The sequence below is a fragment of the Polypterus senegalus genome, chromosome 4 (genome assembly GCF_016835505.1).
Source record: "Polypterus senegalus isolate Bchr_013 chromosome 4, ASM1683550v1, whole genome shotgun sequence".
Taxonomy (NCBI): domain Eukaryota; kingdom Metazoa; phylum Chordata; class Cladistia; order Polypteriformes; family Polypteridae; genus Polypterus; species Polypterus senegalus.
In genome coordinates, this window is record NC_053157.1 from 140056680 (window position 1) to 140073883 (window position 17204).

Sequence of the window (17204 nt, forward strand, 5' to 3'; positions counted from 1 at the left end):
ACATGCCTAGAAATGTTGGACATGACCCTAACGACAGTTATGCAAAATGACGTCTAATGTGGAAAATAGCAAAAGGACCCTAAAAACCAGCCATGACACATTGGAAGTAGCAGATGATCCACCATTGCAAGAAGGAATGCCACTTCAAACCAGGGTGCACTCACTCAGACAGCCACACGTAAGTCCAGATGAGTAATATTAGAGACATTAATCAATCAATCAAAAAAAACCTGCTCTTGTATATGGTTGTGGAAAGAACCCAGTGTTTGATGATGGAACATTTTATTACATTTACCACAGCTGGAATTTTAACTTTTGGCAACCAAAAGTCTATATCTAATTTAGGGTTGCAGAGTGCCGGTCCTTCATGCACATGGCATAATTTATATTTGCCAATTAAATTAACATGCACGTCTTTGGAATGGGGGAAGAAAAAGATCCAGATTGTGGACTAAACACTGCAGTACTATACCCTTAAACTAAACAGTAAATCAAAAATATTTGCCAGTAGCATTAAACTAATGTAGAGATTTGATTAGAAGAATAATAATTTATGTGGCGAACATGAAAAAAGCTGCCATTACATCTACCACTTCATATCTTTAGGCATCTTGCTTTCATGATTTCAGGTTTTTCCACAGTAATCAATTTTAAAGATTTGCACTGAAGGGTTATAATAAACTGTCAACATTTCAGCCTACACAATAATGAAAAAAAGGCTCATTGATGCCTCCTCACATAAAAGTTAAAAAAGAACAGTAATGATTGTTCACTTTGAATTCACTTTCATAATAATAAAAAACAATTCAAAGCATGTAAATTATACTGTAAGCCATTAGGAGCTGCTAGAATTCTGCCTGAAAATTAGGCAATTGCTGGAAGTCAGGATGCATTAACTTACCTTCTTGTTTATTAAATATGTCAATCTTCTTTAAGTATGGTACATTACTGCTATTAAATAGCATTCAATAAAACAGCTAAATAACATTTCAGCAGTCTTATAAGATACAATTAACACTAAAATATTATTAAAGAGTTATGACTTTAAAAAGTTAATGCTATTGGATTTTGATATGTATATACTTTGCAGGGTGGAGACACATTCAAATGCTGGCCTGGCCTCTACCTATGTACAGCTTCACTCCTATGCATGTAGTTTACTACCACAGCCTAAAAATGTGCAGGCTTTTCAGACAGAGGAGGAGGAGGTTAATGTACCCAGACAAAACCAAGATGAATCCTGGGATTTGTATTGTATTGTAATGACCCCCTTTTTTTTGACACCCACTACACACCCAACCTACCTGGAAAGGGGTCTTTTTTTGAACTGCCTTTGCCAAGGTTTCTTCCATTTTTTTCCCTACAAGGAGTTTTTCCTTGTCTTCTTAGAGAGTCAAGGCTGGGGAGCTGTCAAAAGGCAGGGCCTGTTAAAGCCCATTGCGGCACTTCTTGTGTGATTATGGGCTATACAAAAATAAATTGTATTGTATTGTATTGTACTTGAACTCACACATTTGGAACTATAAGGCAAATATAACCACAGTGCCAATATTTTTCATGATCATATGACACAAACTGGTTACATTTGTTTTTATGTTGTGACGTCATGATGAAATCATTTAGCAGCCTACCAAAACTGACTTTTCTGCTATTAGGATAACATAGGAAAGGGTCTTAGTTATCTGGGTTAATTGTTATTCCCATATCTAAATGTGGGTGTAAAATCGTTTGTGATCATTCAAAACTCCTATAAGTCTTATTATTTTCTTTTTTTTAAATAAAAATATGGACAAAACTAGACTTTAATACTATGAAATACAAAAACTAAAGAACTGAGATTAGTTGTTTAGCCAGATATCAGGTGCTGAAAAAGGTAGTCTTATGGAAAGACATGGCAATCACATAAGCCTTTGATGTTCTAAATGGTTTGTTCTCATCAAAATTCTTTTAATGTTCTGTTTGTTTGAGAAATGCATAATTAAAAACAAATCCAGCTAATAAAAAAGACAAGTGTCCGTGTCTGTCTGGTTGTTATGTCTCTGCTATCCAACAAACTGGTTGCACAGTTAACTGCTTATAAATGCATTAATTTGTTCCTGATTTAAAAAATGGATAAAATGCAAACAATAGACTACATTTGTCCTACTTTTTCAAGTTTATATACTTCAGACTTCCTGCTAGAGTATGATATATCATACCAGTTACTTGAAGGATAGCTTCAGTTTCAGCTATGATTCATGAATGCAGTAAAAGCACATTGAAACTCAGATGATGGAATTCAATTTGTAAAATAAACTGAATCCAAGAAACAGATTAACAGTGGTGTAACATCTGAATAATTATTGATCAAAATCATGTATACAGATTTTTAAATAGTATAAAAGAGATTACAGGGCCACTGCACCGATAGGGTAATCCAGATCTAATTATGCAATTTTCATTAAGCTATAACTTATTAAGTTTATTACATAGAAAATCACCTGAAAAACCCCAGACCATCGAGAAGTGTGTGAACTGACGACATGAAGAATTGTCTTTGTGCCGAACTGGAATCGTCCCCACATAAATCAAAGTCATCCAGATGGTCTGGATCTCCATAATTAGATCTGGACCACCCTGTATAGTAGTTCTCTTTCAGGTTCGTTCCTGCTCCCCAAAGAGATTACTTATTTTTAAATTGATTATTTTAGATTGGACTGGCACCCCACCCTGGCCTGGCTCCGGCCTTGCACCTTATGCATCCAGGATAGGCTCTAGTTACTCATGACCCTGTTTCTGAAGTGTATTTGAGAAATTTTGCAGCATTTAACATTAACATCATTTTACTAAATTAAACGATATGAGTAACTGAAATGATTAAAAACCAGAAGGTTGCATGCATAGTTATAACTGTTTTTTGTGCTAATTTTCTGTTAAGGTGAATGTGACCTTGGGGACATGTCTCAGTTACTGTATTGCTTGTGCCAAGAGATATCAAATGGAATTTAATAGCTTTGCTGTGAGACCACTGCATCTGAAGGGTTACTTTCAATTTTCTAACAACCAAATGCCTTTTATCACATTGTTTTTTTCTTTATAAGCATATGCATTTTTTCTAATACACATGTCTGTTTCCATTCTACTAAGAGCCTCACAAAGAAACGTAATGATTCAATTGCAGCCTATCGGTTTACCTGCTGACAATTTAAAAGGTAACCATAGCTGATGCTCATCCATTATTAAGAGGTGGAGTGCTGCTACTGGAGCATGCTAATTTGCAGTCTGAAGGAACAGGTTGTATACATTTATTCCTGTCAATAAGGAAATTCAGCAATCAGGCCATTGTTTAAAGCGTGACATACTGGCAAATGAGGTGACAGCTACGATGTAAACGTTGAGTATTTCTAATGGAGGAGGCAAGCCTTCAAAATGCAATGAAAACAGGTGCAGAAAATCAGCAGAGGAAGGTCAGGTTTCGTGTGGCCTCCTCTCGAAGTGGGAGAATACTGAAGGAGGTCTTTGCAGAAGAAAGGACAGCAGATTCGAATGACTCCGAATGTGCCAGTAGCTCAGGAACTGAACAATTCAGTGCTTCAAATGAAGTGAATGGTCATCAAAATGGGCACTTAGGGTCAGAGCTGGATGACAGTGAGAGTGAGCCAGATGATTTGCTTCTTTTTGCTGGAGTCTCGAAAGACAGAGGATATGGGACCAAAAGAGTCAACATATTAAGCAAAAATGGGACAGTTCGAGGAGTGAAGCATAAAGTCAGTGCTGGTCAAGCTCTTTTTAATAACCTTTCCAATGTCTATCAGGTATGTGCTCCGCTGACTTTCATGCAAACCTTGGTCTTTTGTTGTGTTAAGCATTCCAGCTTTTTCTATATAATTATTGGTAGATTTTTTCACATGCTGTTCAAATATCTATGAAGGAGAAGTCCTGCCATCTCCTATTTAAAGTAATCATTATTTACTAATAGAGCACATTTTACTAGTACTATATGCAAACACTTTTGACATCTTATTTTTACATCACTGGTAACATTGTTAGCTAATGTGAAATAAGTAGCTTAAAAATATAATTTACTTTCTAAACCTTAGTTTGAATAGTTTATACTGAGAACTACCAATAGTAAAAAATGATTCTTGACTTGTACAGAGTGAGGCAGAGTTTTTAATATATTTATTACATAAGAACCTCTGGGATACCCTGATGCTTCATCCACTGGTTCCTGCCTTGAGCCCAATGCTTCTGGTGTAGGCTTTGGCCCATATGACCCTATAACTAGTTTAAGATGGCTCAGGTAACATATGGATGGATGGATTGACGTGAAAGAGATCTTTAGGACAGATGAACATTGCATACCAGTACTGCCACAAGCTATACACTTTTCAATCTATAATTATTTTATTTTTCTTATCATATTCCTTATGCAAATGTTGTCCACTTTTTATGTCCAGCCATCCTTATGGTAGAGTGTACTTTGAGGATTATAGTGTGTAAACATTATTACCATACGGAAAAGATATCATAGCTTTTTAGCAATAAAGAAAGAATAATAATTGTAAAAGATTATGCGGAAAAAAGGCAGAAACACTTTAATGCTTCTGCGGTCAAAACATTGCATTTTAAATGTTCTCTCTATTTCTCGGCCTGAAATTAACTTTTGCATATTTTTTAACTTTGCATAAAGATGCAGCACTTCTCTAATTCATGTACAGTATACATATAGCTTTAGACCCCTGGCTAACACACAAAAAGAAATGTCAGACCATCAAAAACAAAGTAATGATAAGAAATGAGTCGGAAAACCCAGAAAACAATAGCCTACTACAAGGACCTAAATTCACATGGGTCAGTGCCTATGCACATTTTTTTGGGTTCTTTCTTTCTAGCTATGAACTCTTGTTCCTTTGACCTGCTTCATGTTCAATAAGCTCTCACAGTAAGATCTCTAATCTTCACCTGTAGTTCATTTCCAGAACATGCCCGGGATTACTTCTAGCGATAGTGTGATCTAATAAGATGTCTAAAACTTCTACAGACTCATCTGGACAGCTCTTACATCTAAACACCCCATGGGGTTGGTTTACATTTAAGGGACCAGGTTTCTACAGCTTTTCCTTTTTCTACTTGATTATTTTAAACAAAACTCGGACCCAAGACCTCATTGATTTTTTAATCTATTGGCCTGGAGAACATCGACTGATCTCCAATAAAATTCCCTCTGCCCCTCACACACAGTTAGCTAAACTGTCCTCTAGTAATGCCCAGACACATCAAATAACAGCACTCTCTCCTCGCCTGCCTGATCTAATAGCTGTAGGTAAATTCTGACAGGAAGGTAACCCCAGTGCCTGGTGTCTCTGTTTTGTGGAGTTTCCTTCTCATTATTTTTGAAGAATGACTCTCACATTACCAACCACACTCCTAGGGAGGGAAATCTGTGACTACTTTCCAATGCATGGTCAATTACATACTATTTTTACACATTTTCACAAACTTTTAAAAGCTGCAAGAAATATGTGATTTTAAAAACCTAGTTTCATTACCTGACAAAAACTATCTTTGTACTGGAGAATAATCCAACGGATAATAGAAGAGAAAAAAATAATTAAAGGACCCTCGCTCTTTATGCACTAGAAAGATTATAAAAACTTAACACCTAATATTTTAACAAGAATTAGCAATGAATGAAACAAGCATGTTTCTATAAGCATGCAGTTCCACGAAACGAATACTGATACTAATTTCGTGAAACTCACTAAAGGGATTTTGGTGGTTTTAAAGGTTCTTTGTTTTAGGTAGAAAACAAGGAATACTGCGAAAAGCCTCATTCACACTTCTTTGTTAACCTGTGTTCCTCTTTGCAGTTGCATCAAACATGTTATCTGTACCACATTAGTAAATCGATTTTATTTATTCCTCTTGTTCACATCATTGTCACTGCTGCCATCAGCTATGTGCAATTCACCTTTTGACAGTGGGAGCAGGGGTTCAATTTTGGCTTCTGCAAATCAGGTTTCTTCTTCTCATTTTGTCTTCACTTGAACGTTACTACAAATACTTCAAGAGCAGACTATTCTTCCCAATTTAGTTTCTCAATCTTGTTTACCTAATTCTTGCAAAATTCTTGACATATTTTGTCTGCATATTCAGACAGGCAGCCAAAATGAATCACATACCATCCTAGAAAATCTTTTTGAAAGATCAAACCTGGAGGACAGCTTTAAGTCACTATATGACTTCTAGTCAAAAAGCATGTGAAGCTTACTGATTATCATTGCTGGCTGGTGTTGCCTTGTGGATTTCAGATTACACAACAATAGATTACAATGAATGACTGGTTATATGACTTCCTCATGACTTCTCAGCAAAATTTCACATCTCCAAATTATCGCAAGCTTGCTACGTTTTGAGAGCTACTTGATAGTGCTGGTGGCAGTATGAACATTTCCCAGGTTTGTTAAGTTCAACCACAGTCTCTGTTGATCTTTCCATTTTGCTGTTGTACAACAAACATGGAATATCAGACAAATGAGCCTTTCTTCTGTTTTCATGGTACAAAATATCTGCTTCACTTCCTTCCTTGCAGCTGTATCTTATAAATTGGACTTCTGGTTCGGTACTCATTGGTTGTTAACTTCACACACATGGGAGCCCATCCCTACAACTTAATAAAAAAACAATCCCGGGTGAATTACAAACCTGTCTGATTGAATCACTACACAACTTCAAATCCAAGGAGTTTGCCACCACTACACCTGAATCAGTAAGATTATGCAATCAAAGTCTAAAACTTAAAATCACTGGGAAGGTCACATAGTGTGCCAGGGGCTTAAACTAATTCTTCTAGCCATCCTGGACTTTCTAACCTAACTCACATGGGAGCAGAGGACTTGTCAGGGTAGACAGGAGACAATCATTCTGAGGATGTGGCCTGTCCAGCAAAGTTTCATGCAGGATCATTAATGCTGATCATCTTTGTATCAATTAGAATCCTGGAACTGGTACATCAATAAGTCTATAAGTTTATTTGTATCGCAGCTCTCTTAAGTATACACATTATTTATTATTCTAAATTACCCTGCTACCTTTACTTCTTATGAACATAAGAAGACAGACAAAGGAACGTAGGATAGTTAAGTTTTCCCAATATCTCACTTAAATACTTACTAAAAGTTGTCAGGGTTACTGCTTCAACTACATAACTTAGTGATGTATAGCAGATTCTCATGACCCTAAGTGCAATGGAGTGTCTTCAGCCTTTGATTTACTTCTGATAAAGTAATAATATTTATAACAATGAAACCGGACGGTGCTTATTATACAGTATGTAGCAACTGAACTCCAGCCCAAGGCGTTAGCAGTACATTTCATTACATGTATTTATTACAGTTGGGATACACAGATAGTTAAAAGAATTCTCAGGGTCATACAGTGAGATGGTGGTTCGGCGATTTTCAATCCAATGCTTCACCCCTAGTCCATTATGCCTGTCTAATATTTGTAATTTTAGGCAGCGTTTAATTCTAAACAACTTACCGTATCATTTTACAACCTTAATAACTTAACATGAATGAACAATATGTCATGGTAATTCATGGAGACTTAATTATAAACTGTTCCTGCTTATTATATCTTTGTTCAAATCAATTCCATAATGTAAGACCCATCATTGCTTATTTACTTGTTCAGATACTTCAGACTGTTTTGATTTGTCTGCAACTTAAACATCAAAACATTTTTTTTCTTGTAAAGTGCATCCTACACGATCCAGTGAGTGAAACATAATGTATACAGTACAGTGTACAGTAATGCATAATGACTGAAGTGAGATAGATAGATAGATAGATAGCTAGATAGATAGATAGATAGATATTATATTATTATTATTATTATTATTATATTATTATATTATTAATCCCAAGGGGAAATATATGTGTACGAGTTATCAACTCTACAGTATATGCAGCATCTGTTTAAATATGTATGGGATTTTGAGTCAACCCGCAACTTTATTCTTCCCTTTTGCTGTTTGTGTAGTATTTTACAATTAACAATTCCCTATTGTCTCTATGTAATATGTGTATTTATACTATTATCATCATTCATTTCATCATAGCAAGTGTCAAACTCCATCACTTAATTGTGCTGTAGTATATCAAAGGTAAATGAAAAATAACTGTATGAAAGTGTTCAAGCTTTGCAGCACTAATGTGAAATTAGAAGAAATGCAACAAAGCAATGGCTTACCAACATCTCATTCATCTGCTGTATGCACTAATATATTTTTAAAGAGATAAATGCTCACTATTCTCCATTATGGAGTCATACAACTGGTCATGGCCATTTGAGTCATTTGAATTTAGGCTATGGCAGTTTTTAAAAATATCTGAATGAGATGTTGGCAAAATGTGACTATTAACTTACCAAATAAACTTCATTAACAGAATATTTTGTTATAAATAGTTCTTACTTTCTAATGATGCCAAAAAGATGTCTTCTTCCTCACACGGGAGAATGTTTGCTCTAAATGTTTGCACTTTAGAAACAGTAAAAAGAGACTGACTCATATTGTATGGAATTAGATGATATAAAGTATGGAAATATCACACATTTAGAGGTATCCATTTGGCTATATTGTACACAAAAGAAATAAATGCATCAGAGTGGCCCTCTTGTATTTATATCAGCCAAGTTTATTCTGAAAAGCTTTCCCATGTGCCAGTGAAAGTGTCTGACGGCTTCTACTCCAGGTTACATTATTCTCCATGCTTTACATCTGTATCTGACTCCATTCAATATTGTGGTATATATTAACCTCTTGGTGCACAGCCCCCACAGCAGCTCTTATTATTCATAAAGTGGTGCAATAGACAATTTACAATTATAAAATTTATCAAAATGAATTAAACTTTGAGATATTTTCTTTATTTGACACAATATGTTTGGCAGATATCAGTTAAAATATAATTGTGTCTTTTAAAGGTTTCCTTATGGGGCAACAATTCACTACAGAACAGAAAACATTGAGAAGTTCCTAGAAGCTGCTTCAAGGATCGGCATTGCTCAGGGGGCAGGCAATGGATTAATAAAGATACAGTATATACCACAGTGTCACACTAAGGAGACTCCTGACTTTCATTATCCAACCTACCATAAATGGCCTGCCAGCCTTCAAGACATTCATTAATCTAGGGTCGTCCTGGCCATGGATCTTCAAGTTTCTGGCTTTCTGGATTTAAAGTACAATTAAACCTTCAGTCATAGTACTTCTTCATAATCATTAGATACTTTTTCATTAAAGAGCCTTTCAGGTATCACTGTTTTTATGAGTGGATGCTTTTGGCCAAATTAGAATATATAATTAAACAGTAGGCAGACAACTTTGCATGTAATTCTTTTCCATTATTTTACTTAAAGTATTCCTTGTTTGTTCATTTCCAAACATGTGTGTGTTATGAGAGCTTGTAGCACTAAAGTAGCTTAGCACGAATATGCCCTATGGCGAACTCGCACTGCATACAGGGCTGATTGCTATGTCGAATCTGCTGCACTCTGCAACCCAGCAATGAAATAAGCAAGTACCCAAATTGGATGGATGGAAAGAAAATCAATACATTTAAGGTACTCAAAGAAATAATTGGTAAAAAATAAGTAATTTCACTTCATTTTCTCTATGCTTATCCTGGTGAGGGTCAAAGTAGGAACACACTGATCTGGACAGACCAGGCCTGCCTATTCAGCATATCTTTTTCCACGTCCACCTGGGAAATTCCCAGACATTCCAATGAAGATAAGCATGTTTGGTCCAAAGCCTGAATGAGAGACCATCTAGGGAAAACTTGGGTTGCTGCTGGATGAGATGTTGGCGATGACAACGGGAGGAGCTTACCCTGTGGTCTGTGTTTGGATCCCAATGTTCCAGTGTAGTGACGTGAGCACTGTACTGTAAAAACTGACACCACTCTACAGATGAGGCCTAAAACTAAAGTCCTGACTCTATCTGGTCATAAAATATCTTTCGGCATCTTTCAGGAAATAGCAGGGTTTTTCCTGATGTCCTGGCTACATTGCTCATCAAGTTCTTGTCCATTTTGCTCCCCACCCCCAAATCATCTCCTGTCCCTTAATGACTAGCCATCTCTCTCCCCCTTTCACCACCTAATAGATAATGTGTGGTGAGTGTACTGGTGCAATAATGATTGACGTCGTATCATCCAGGTGGATGCTACACATGGGTGATGTGGTTCCTCAGTGTCTATCCAATGCATGTTGAGTAGGTTAGAAAAACACTATTTAAATGTAATCATTATTATTTTTGAGTAATATAATCCCATAAGTGTATCCTTATTACATAATCAAACCATCTCAGCAAGGTGAAGGATGAGTGTCAGATGCTATGGCAGTGCAGGTGACAGAGAAGAGTTTGAGCATACTAATCCCTGGCAGCTGAAATACATGACAATTAACATCTATTGTATTTCTAAAGTATTATGACTCTTTCTCTCTCTTTCTCAATAAATAAATAAATAAATAAATAATCATAAATATTTAGAACAAATTATTCTTTATTGCTGAAATCAGGTATATTCTGTATGATGCAATTCATTTATATTTTTAAGTTTCACTTTCAAAACCTTCTTCAAGCATTAATGCTTCTTTTTTGTGAAGTTGCATTATTTAAGATACAAATGTCTAGCTTAAAACAAATATAGTGTAGGAGTGTTTGCTAGAAATCAGTAAATGGTTGCAAAGCATGTCTTTGCCTCTGTCTCATGTAATGACACAATTTAAACAGAGCATGTTTAGCAACAGCAGTGAAGCAGAAGTCACTACCCAAGATCAACTAAATGGCTCCCGAATGTCAGCTTTGTTATCAAAACATTTCCTTCAGCTGTCCAGTTCTAGTTTGAGATTCTCAATAAAAATAAGTAGGTCTGCATACAACCTATGCAAGAAATCTGATTCTTAGTTTGCAAAAAATCTGACCATAGCTCAAGCAAATAATTTTGAGTAAAATTTGCAAAATATTTTCCTTTTAGTTCTCAGTATATAAAGCTTAGCAGTTTAATACTTAATCCAGTTTGAGGTTGTGAGGGTGCTGGAGCTACCATGGCAGTGCTAAAGTCACACTCACATATAATCAAGACACCTATGAGGCACATCTCTGGAATAGGTGAATAAGAGAAAAAACAATCAGACATCAGAGGAGAATGTGAAAATTTCATAAATGTACTGTCTGTAATACATTTGTCTGGGTGCTTTGTAAGAAAGAAGCAAGAAACACTTTAAGTGTGGTGGAAAGATGTTGAAATGCACTATGCTTAATGTATTGCTTATAAGTACAAAACAGACAACCAATAGCACTGCAAGAATGTAACCAGGATTAAGATTTCAATGCCAAGCCTTGAGTGAAATCCATGATAAAAAAAAGCATATTTCATTTTCGATGCTTTCAAAATATTACATAGTTTAACTGCAAAATGGATTACATCTTCTAATTAATTGCTTCTCTTTGTCAAGAGAGTCTTGGCATGCCCTATGAATGTTAATGCCTAAGGGACTGAACAGCAGTTTGAAGAAAATGACCTGCTCTTGAGTTCAAGAGTGCTCTGTGTCATTTGATATATGTAAACTTGCTTCACCCATCAGCCCCTGGTGCTCAGACAGCACTGCATTATGAATAAGTACTGCAGATTGGTACCTGACACCAGTTGAGTACCAAAATGTACATTCCAGACAGATTAATTAAGGGGTTCTCTTTTCAATATTTGATATTCAATATTATACTAAACGAAGACACGTGTGGCAGAATAAAATCATGACCCAAGCGGATATACCCTACTATGCAGAAGCCTTGGTTAGGTCACTCATTATGATGTTCTCCATCTCTCATGTAACCCTGTCACCAAAAACATCTAGCCATATTGATTTTATTTGAGCTTTTAATCCCAGAATAAATCTTTCATTCAAAACAAAAGTTTGCTTTAGTTGAGATTTAAAAATTTTCCAGAACAGCAAAACAAAATTTAGTGCTGCTGCATCACTGCTCTAGGGACCCTGAATGTCATTCCCTGCCTAGAGTGCATATAATCTGCATGCTGTTCCTGTGTTAATGTATTCTCTCATATAGAGTTAGGGTGATTAATCTGGTATGAGTGTATGTGAATACACCCAGAAATGATCTAGTATCTCGTCCACGGTTGGCTCCTTCTTTGTACCTGTTGTTACAAGAAAATACTCTGGGTCCTATAACCCTTTTTCCAAACTGAAGCGGAATTTCATGTGTCATTCTGCCACATTGGCTTAAAGCACAGTTTAGTAGAGTGTTGCAATGGTGGTTCTCCTTCTTGAAGTTTCTTCCACCTCCATACAGGCTCTCTGGAGCTCAGCCAGAGTGACCCTCAGGTATCGTGATCTGCCCTAATACCAAAGCCCTTACCCTCCTCAGTTTGGATGGGCAGCCAATGTCATATTTTAGCTTTTCATTTTTATCAAATCTGCAAATTTTCTAAAATCCTGTTTCCGCTTTGTCATTCTAGTATAGTGAGTGTTGTTTATAGATGAAAAAAATAATTAAAACAAATTTAGCATAAGGCCTCTAAAAAAACAAACAAACTGTGAAAAATACCAAAGGAGTCTAAATACTTTCTGAAGGCACTGGACGTATGTATACAAACTCACAACACAAAGGTCCAAACACAAGTTCGTCGGTGAATAAAGGCTTTAATTGTGTGAAAATCTTTCCAGTAATTGTTTCCCACACCACAACCTGAACTATAATTCTCCAGTCTGCAATATTTTGTCTCCTCTTCACCTTTCCTCCAGCAAAATTTGTCTCCCTCTTCTCGACTCTGGCTTCCTAAGTTGAGGCAGCCAGCCCCTTTTACGTAAAACCCAGAAGCAGTTCCAGTGTTCTGAAACTGTGGCTCAGGTGTACTTCCGGGCAAGGCTAGAGCTTGAAAATGTTTGCCTTGCTAGTTCCCTCAGCGCCCCCTGGTGGCACCCACGGAACCCAACAGGGCCAAACCAATGAACTACAGTTCTCAATGTGCCTTGTGGGAATCCATGGTGGTACCATAACCCACGGAGGCTGCCTTCTGGTGTTTTGGGGAGACCATGCCGTGAGCGAACTGTCTTCCCCTGTGTTTCTACGCCATTGGTGTCGGACAGGATAAGGATCCCAGCACGTTGTGCTTTCTCACAATATTTATTATATATAAAGACACATACAGTGATATTTCTCAGAAGGAATATTCTTTAGATGTTACTCATAAGCACTTTTTTTTAATGCATAGCTTTTTATAAAGGGTACAACAGTAAGAATGGGTGGGGAGTGGTGGCATTGTACAGGACTTTGAGGGCTGAGTGAAAGAGAAAGAAAGATCTCAGCTGACATCACCAGGAAACACTCCACTCTCAGAGTTCAGACGCATTATGTGTTCGGCCCAAGGTCAAGATGCCTCTTTAGGATAAGAAACTGCTGTTGTAATCCAGATGCTGCAGGTTCGCTTCTGGTTACAGTGCAAAACTCAAATGACTCCTGTTGTGAGTCCACAGCAATACAATGTGGTTCAGTTATTTTCTGTATGTAGTTTTCATACTCCCCCACTTCTCTGTGGGTTTTCATCATCGTTCCCCAGTTTTCCTCCTTCATCTCAAATACATTCATCGTAAGTTAACAGACAATTTGATATTTGTCCCATATGAATGTGTGCAGTTTTGTGTATAGATGTGTCCTTGTCATTAGTTTCCATAATATTGTAACATTGATATAGGGGACATAATTGCAATGGCCAGAATCAATTTGTGTGAATTATTTGAAGAGTTCCTTCAAATAATAGGCTGAATTCATCATATAGTTCACAATATGCACGCTAGGCCAGTGTTTCTCAACCTTTAATTATTTGCGACCCGAGTTTTCATAAAAGTTTTAATCGTGCCCCTCCTAACTTTTTTTGAAATGTAGATGCATATTTTATTATACCTACTTAACTTTTATTGACATTTATCTAACTCTATATTTATTGTTCTAGTTTCAGAATGTAGTTTAAGTTAATTTGTTTTGGTTTCAACAGATGTTTTTTTTCATATTTTTAATTCTTGTTTTCTTTTTTTCACATCTTTGCACCCCCTTTTTGTTACTTCACACCCCCCTAGGGGGGCTTACCCCACAGGTTGAGAACCACTGTGTTAGGCTTTTCAGAACCATAAAGAATTTGTAAAATAGGCAATGTGAAGCACTTCATATCATTGGGAAGTAGGCACTTCAATTTGATAGTTATTACTTTTAATTAGCTGGTCTTCATCCAATGAAGCAATCTTTTAAACACCACAAAATGCAAACACAGAATTTAAATCTCTTAAAATGTCCCGTAAATTTCAGTCTGAATTTATTACAAGGCAGAACATTGACAATTGTCTCCTAGTTGAATGTTGGCCTTCTTACAACTTTTAACAAACCTAGAAAAATCATGAAATATTAAACCATACAAATAATAGTTTTTGTTTCTTTCTGCTCATCTAGTCCTGCACTATCATTTGTCCAGTCTCTGCATGTACCACAACTACACAGTAAAAGTAGCAATTAACCCTCACAGTGTTAAAGTAATCCCTTTAAAAGTGTAACTATGGCTTCTGATTATACATTCAATGCAGTCAATACTACTGTGCAGAAAATCTCAGAAAATTGGACAGCCAGTATATGAGCACTTGTGGATAGGATTGGATTGGATAGAGTGTGCATTTCTTACAATGAAAATACAATAACATGTAGCTGTCACACAGAAAATGACAGCACAGTAACATAGAAATTAAAATCAAAATTAGCCTCTTCTTTAATTTTTCCTCCAGAAACTATTAAGTCCAGGCCTATAGGCCACTTGCACTACAAAAAATGTCTCTTTTTTGGTTTTGCTATAAAGCTAGTCAGATAATGTTAACTTTTTGGTTACAGGTTTTATTACAAACCACAAAAAAATAAACAATATATTTCCTTGAATTAAGCACAGAGAAAATTAAATATTGACATAAAAAAAATCCCACAAGTACTCATACTTAGTATCCTTTCACTCACCACCACCCTAATTCTTTGTCTTAAGAATGACAGTTGAAGAACACTGAGAGAAAATAGATATTAAAAAAATTTAATATCAGGTATTTATGGAGGATTTCAGAATTTAGACTTGCAGAAGCTATCGGTGTAATCAATCAGTTTCTTATAGGAAAATCTCCAGAGCTCTCTTGCTAAATGTCCCTGATAATTCTATTTGAGCACACCCTAAAGCAAATAAGATTGCAGAAGGGACTGTACCAATGTCAAAGCTTCAACTGTTCTGGTACATCAAAAACACCTTAGCAGAATGTAATCTTGATAAATAATTTTAAAGGAGTTAAAGAACAAATAAGAAATGTAAAGTACAATTGAAACATTATGAAGTAAAGGCAGCGCAGAACTGAGAAATCAAGACAAAGCCTAGCAGACTTTGAAAAAACAAATACATAATGATGAAAGTATCTGGTTAACCTAGAGTGCAAAAATGGCAAACAAATGTCATATATTTTGAACAGTAATACCAGTTATATACCTTTAGATCAAAATCATGGCAATATGCTTCATTTAATTACAGTTATACAGTACATGATAATAATTGCAGAACAAGGTAAAGCTAGGCTTTTAGCTGCTAAAGGGTGAGATAATAGGAATAAAGAGTGGGAAGAAAGAGTCAAACTAAGAGCAAAAAGGGCCAAAACATGTCAGACACACCCAGAACTCTAGTTATACACGATGTTGTGCAGAGTGCATGACAAGATAAATTATACTTAATTAATAATGCTAAAAGGCCATGATTCGAGTAACATGCAATTTGGAATGTGTATTACAAGAAGGACAATATCCATAGATCTATGAGGACCCTGCTAAATGTTACTAATTGCAGTTTAGCTTTCTTTCCCCAGGGAATATGTTAATTATCTTGAAAAAGGACTGAAACATCTCACAATAGAAATAATACTTTTCTATACTGTAGAAAAAATGTGAGCATGATTGTACAATGCTTAAAGCTGTGCGCAGTTCAGGTCTTGTGAGGTTCTACATGTGCTTTTTCATGCTGCTTTTGTGCTTCTCCAGTGAACTATTGTGGAAGCTCTTTAAGAAGTATTACATGTTTTTAAGAGGAAACAATGTGCTGATTAGTTTTTGAGACAAATCGTGCAAGAGAACGATGCACTCTAGAGGACCCATCAAATACAGTAATTCTGCAATAATTTTGAATTCTTTTCATCAATTGCTATTGTAATGATCTATTTTATGATCGGAAAGATCAGCATTGGAGTGGAAAATAATTACTGAATTGTTATAGAATAGATTGGGTAACTTGGTTCATATTGTGCAAAGCCTACTAATGCTCACGTCTGAATTTTTGGTCTATAGTAGCATTGGATAGCTTGGACTCACACTGTCAGCAGGGAAAACCTCAGAACAGAACAGCTATCTGCCAGGAATGCTCAAGGAGGAAAAATTCAAGGAAATGAAGAGATAACATGATAGAAATATGTGGACAATAAGGACAGTGGATCCCAACTGTTACATTAAAATCTCTTTTCAACAAGAACCCAGTTCATGGGTAAAGATAAACCTTGCACAAGAGTTGAGGCCAGTTACCAAAAATTCTAGCTGAGAGTAGCATTGCAGAGTACTTCAAGTCAATAACTGATGAGCTAATTGACCTGCTTTCAGCCACTTATTTTGTTAAAAAAACTTATCCTCAGTTACAGTATATATACATATCTGTAAAACAGTACTGGAAATCAAGTACAGCATAGAGATTCTATTTACTCTAGTGCTTCTGACAAAATCCTAGATGTCCCTAAGCCCCGGTTTACATGATCAAATATTTTATTTGATCTCACTTAAAAAAAAGAATAAAAAATCTTGTATGGGCAGACACTAAAAAAACTATTTCTTCCAAACAACTAATCTGGCAAACTGCCTAGCTGACACTGGGAGTAGGCATTCAGCATTGCGAGAATATGTATTTCTATTTCTGAGAGTTTTTTTAATTCCTAGAGTTTTTGGCTCCAAAAGCAGAGACAACCGGTTTTTCAGTTATCTTTGAAAAAATAATGGCATGCTCAAAGAGCTACCAAATGCTTCTGAAGTTAAGCTAGTACATCATCTCCTCAGGAGAGTAATGAAGATGATATCTTTTAGAACAGTA

General features: G+C 36.1%; 1 protein-coding gene across 1 annotated transcript in view; it reads left to right on the plus strand.

Annotated features, from left to right (window-relative positions):
• Positions 1 to 3305: 3305 nt before the first annotated feature.
• The window catches only part of grxcr1a (glutaredoxin and cysteine rich domain containing 1 a), a 60921-nt gene continuing 47022 nt past the window's right edge, over positions 3306 to 17204 (plus strand). Inside the window, exon 1 of the mRNA XM_039752783.1 lies at positions 3306 to 3794. Coding sequence (XP_039608717.1) covers positions 3387 to 3794 — 408 coding nt within the window. The 5' untranslated portion in view covers positions 3306 to 3386. The remainder of the gene's footprint in view (positions 3795 to 17204) is intronic.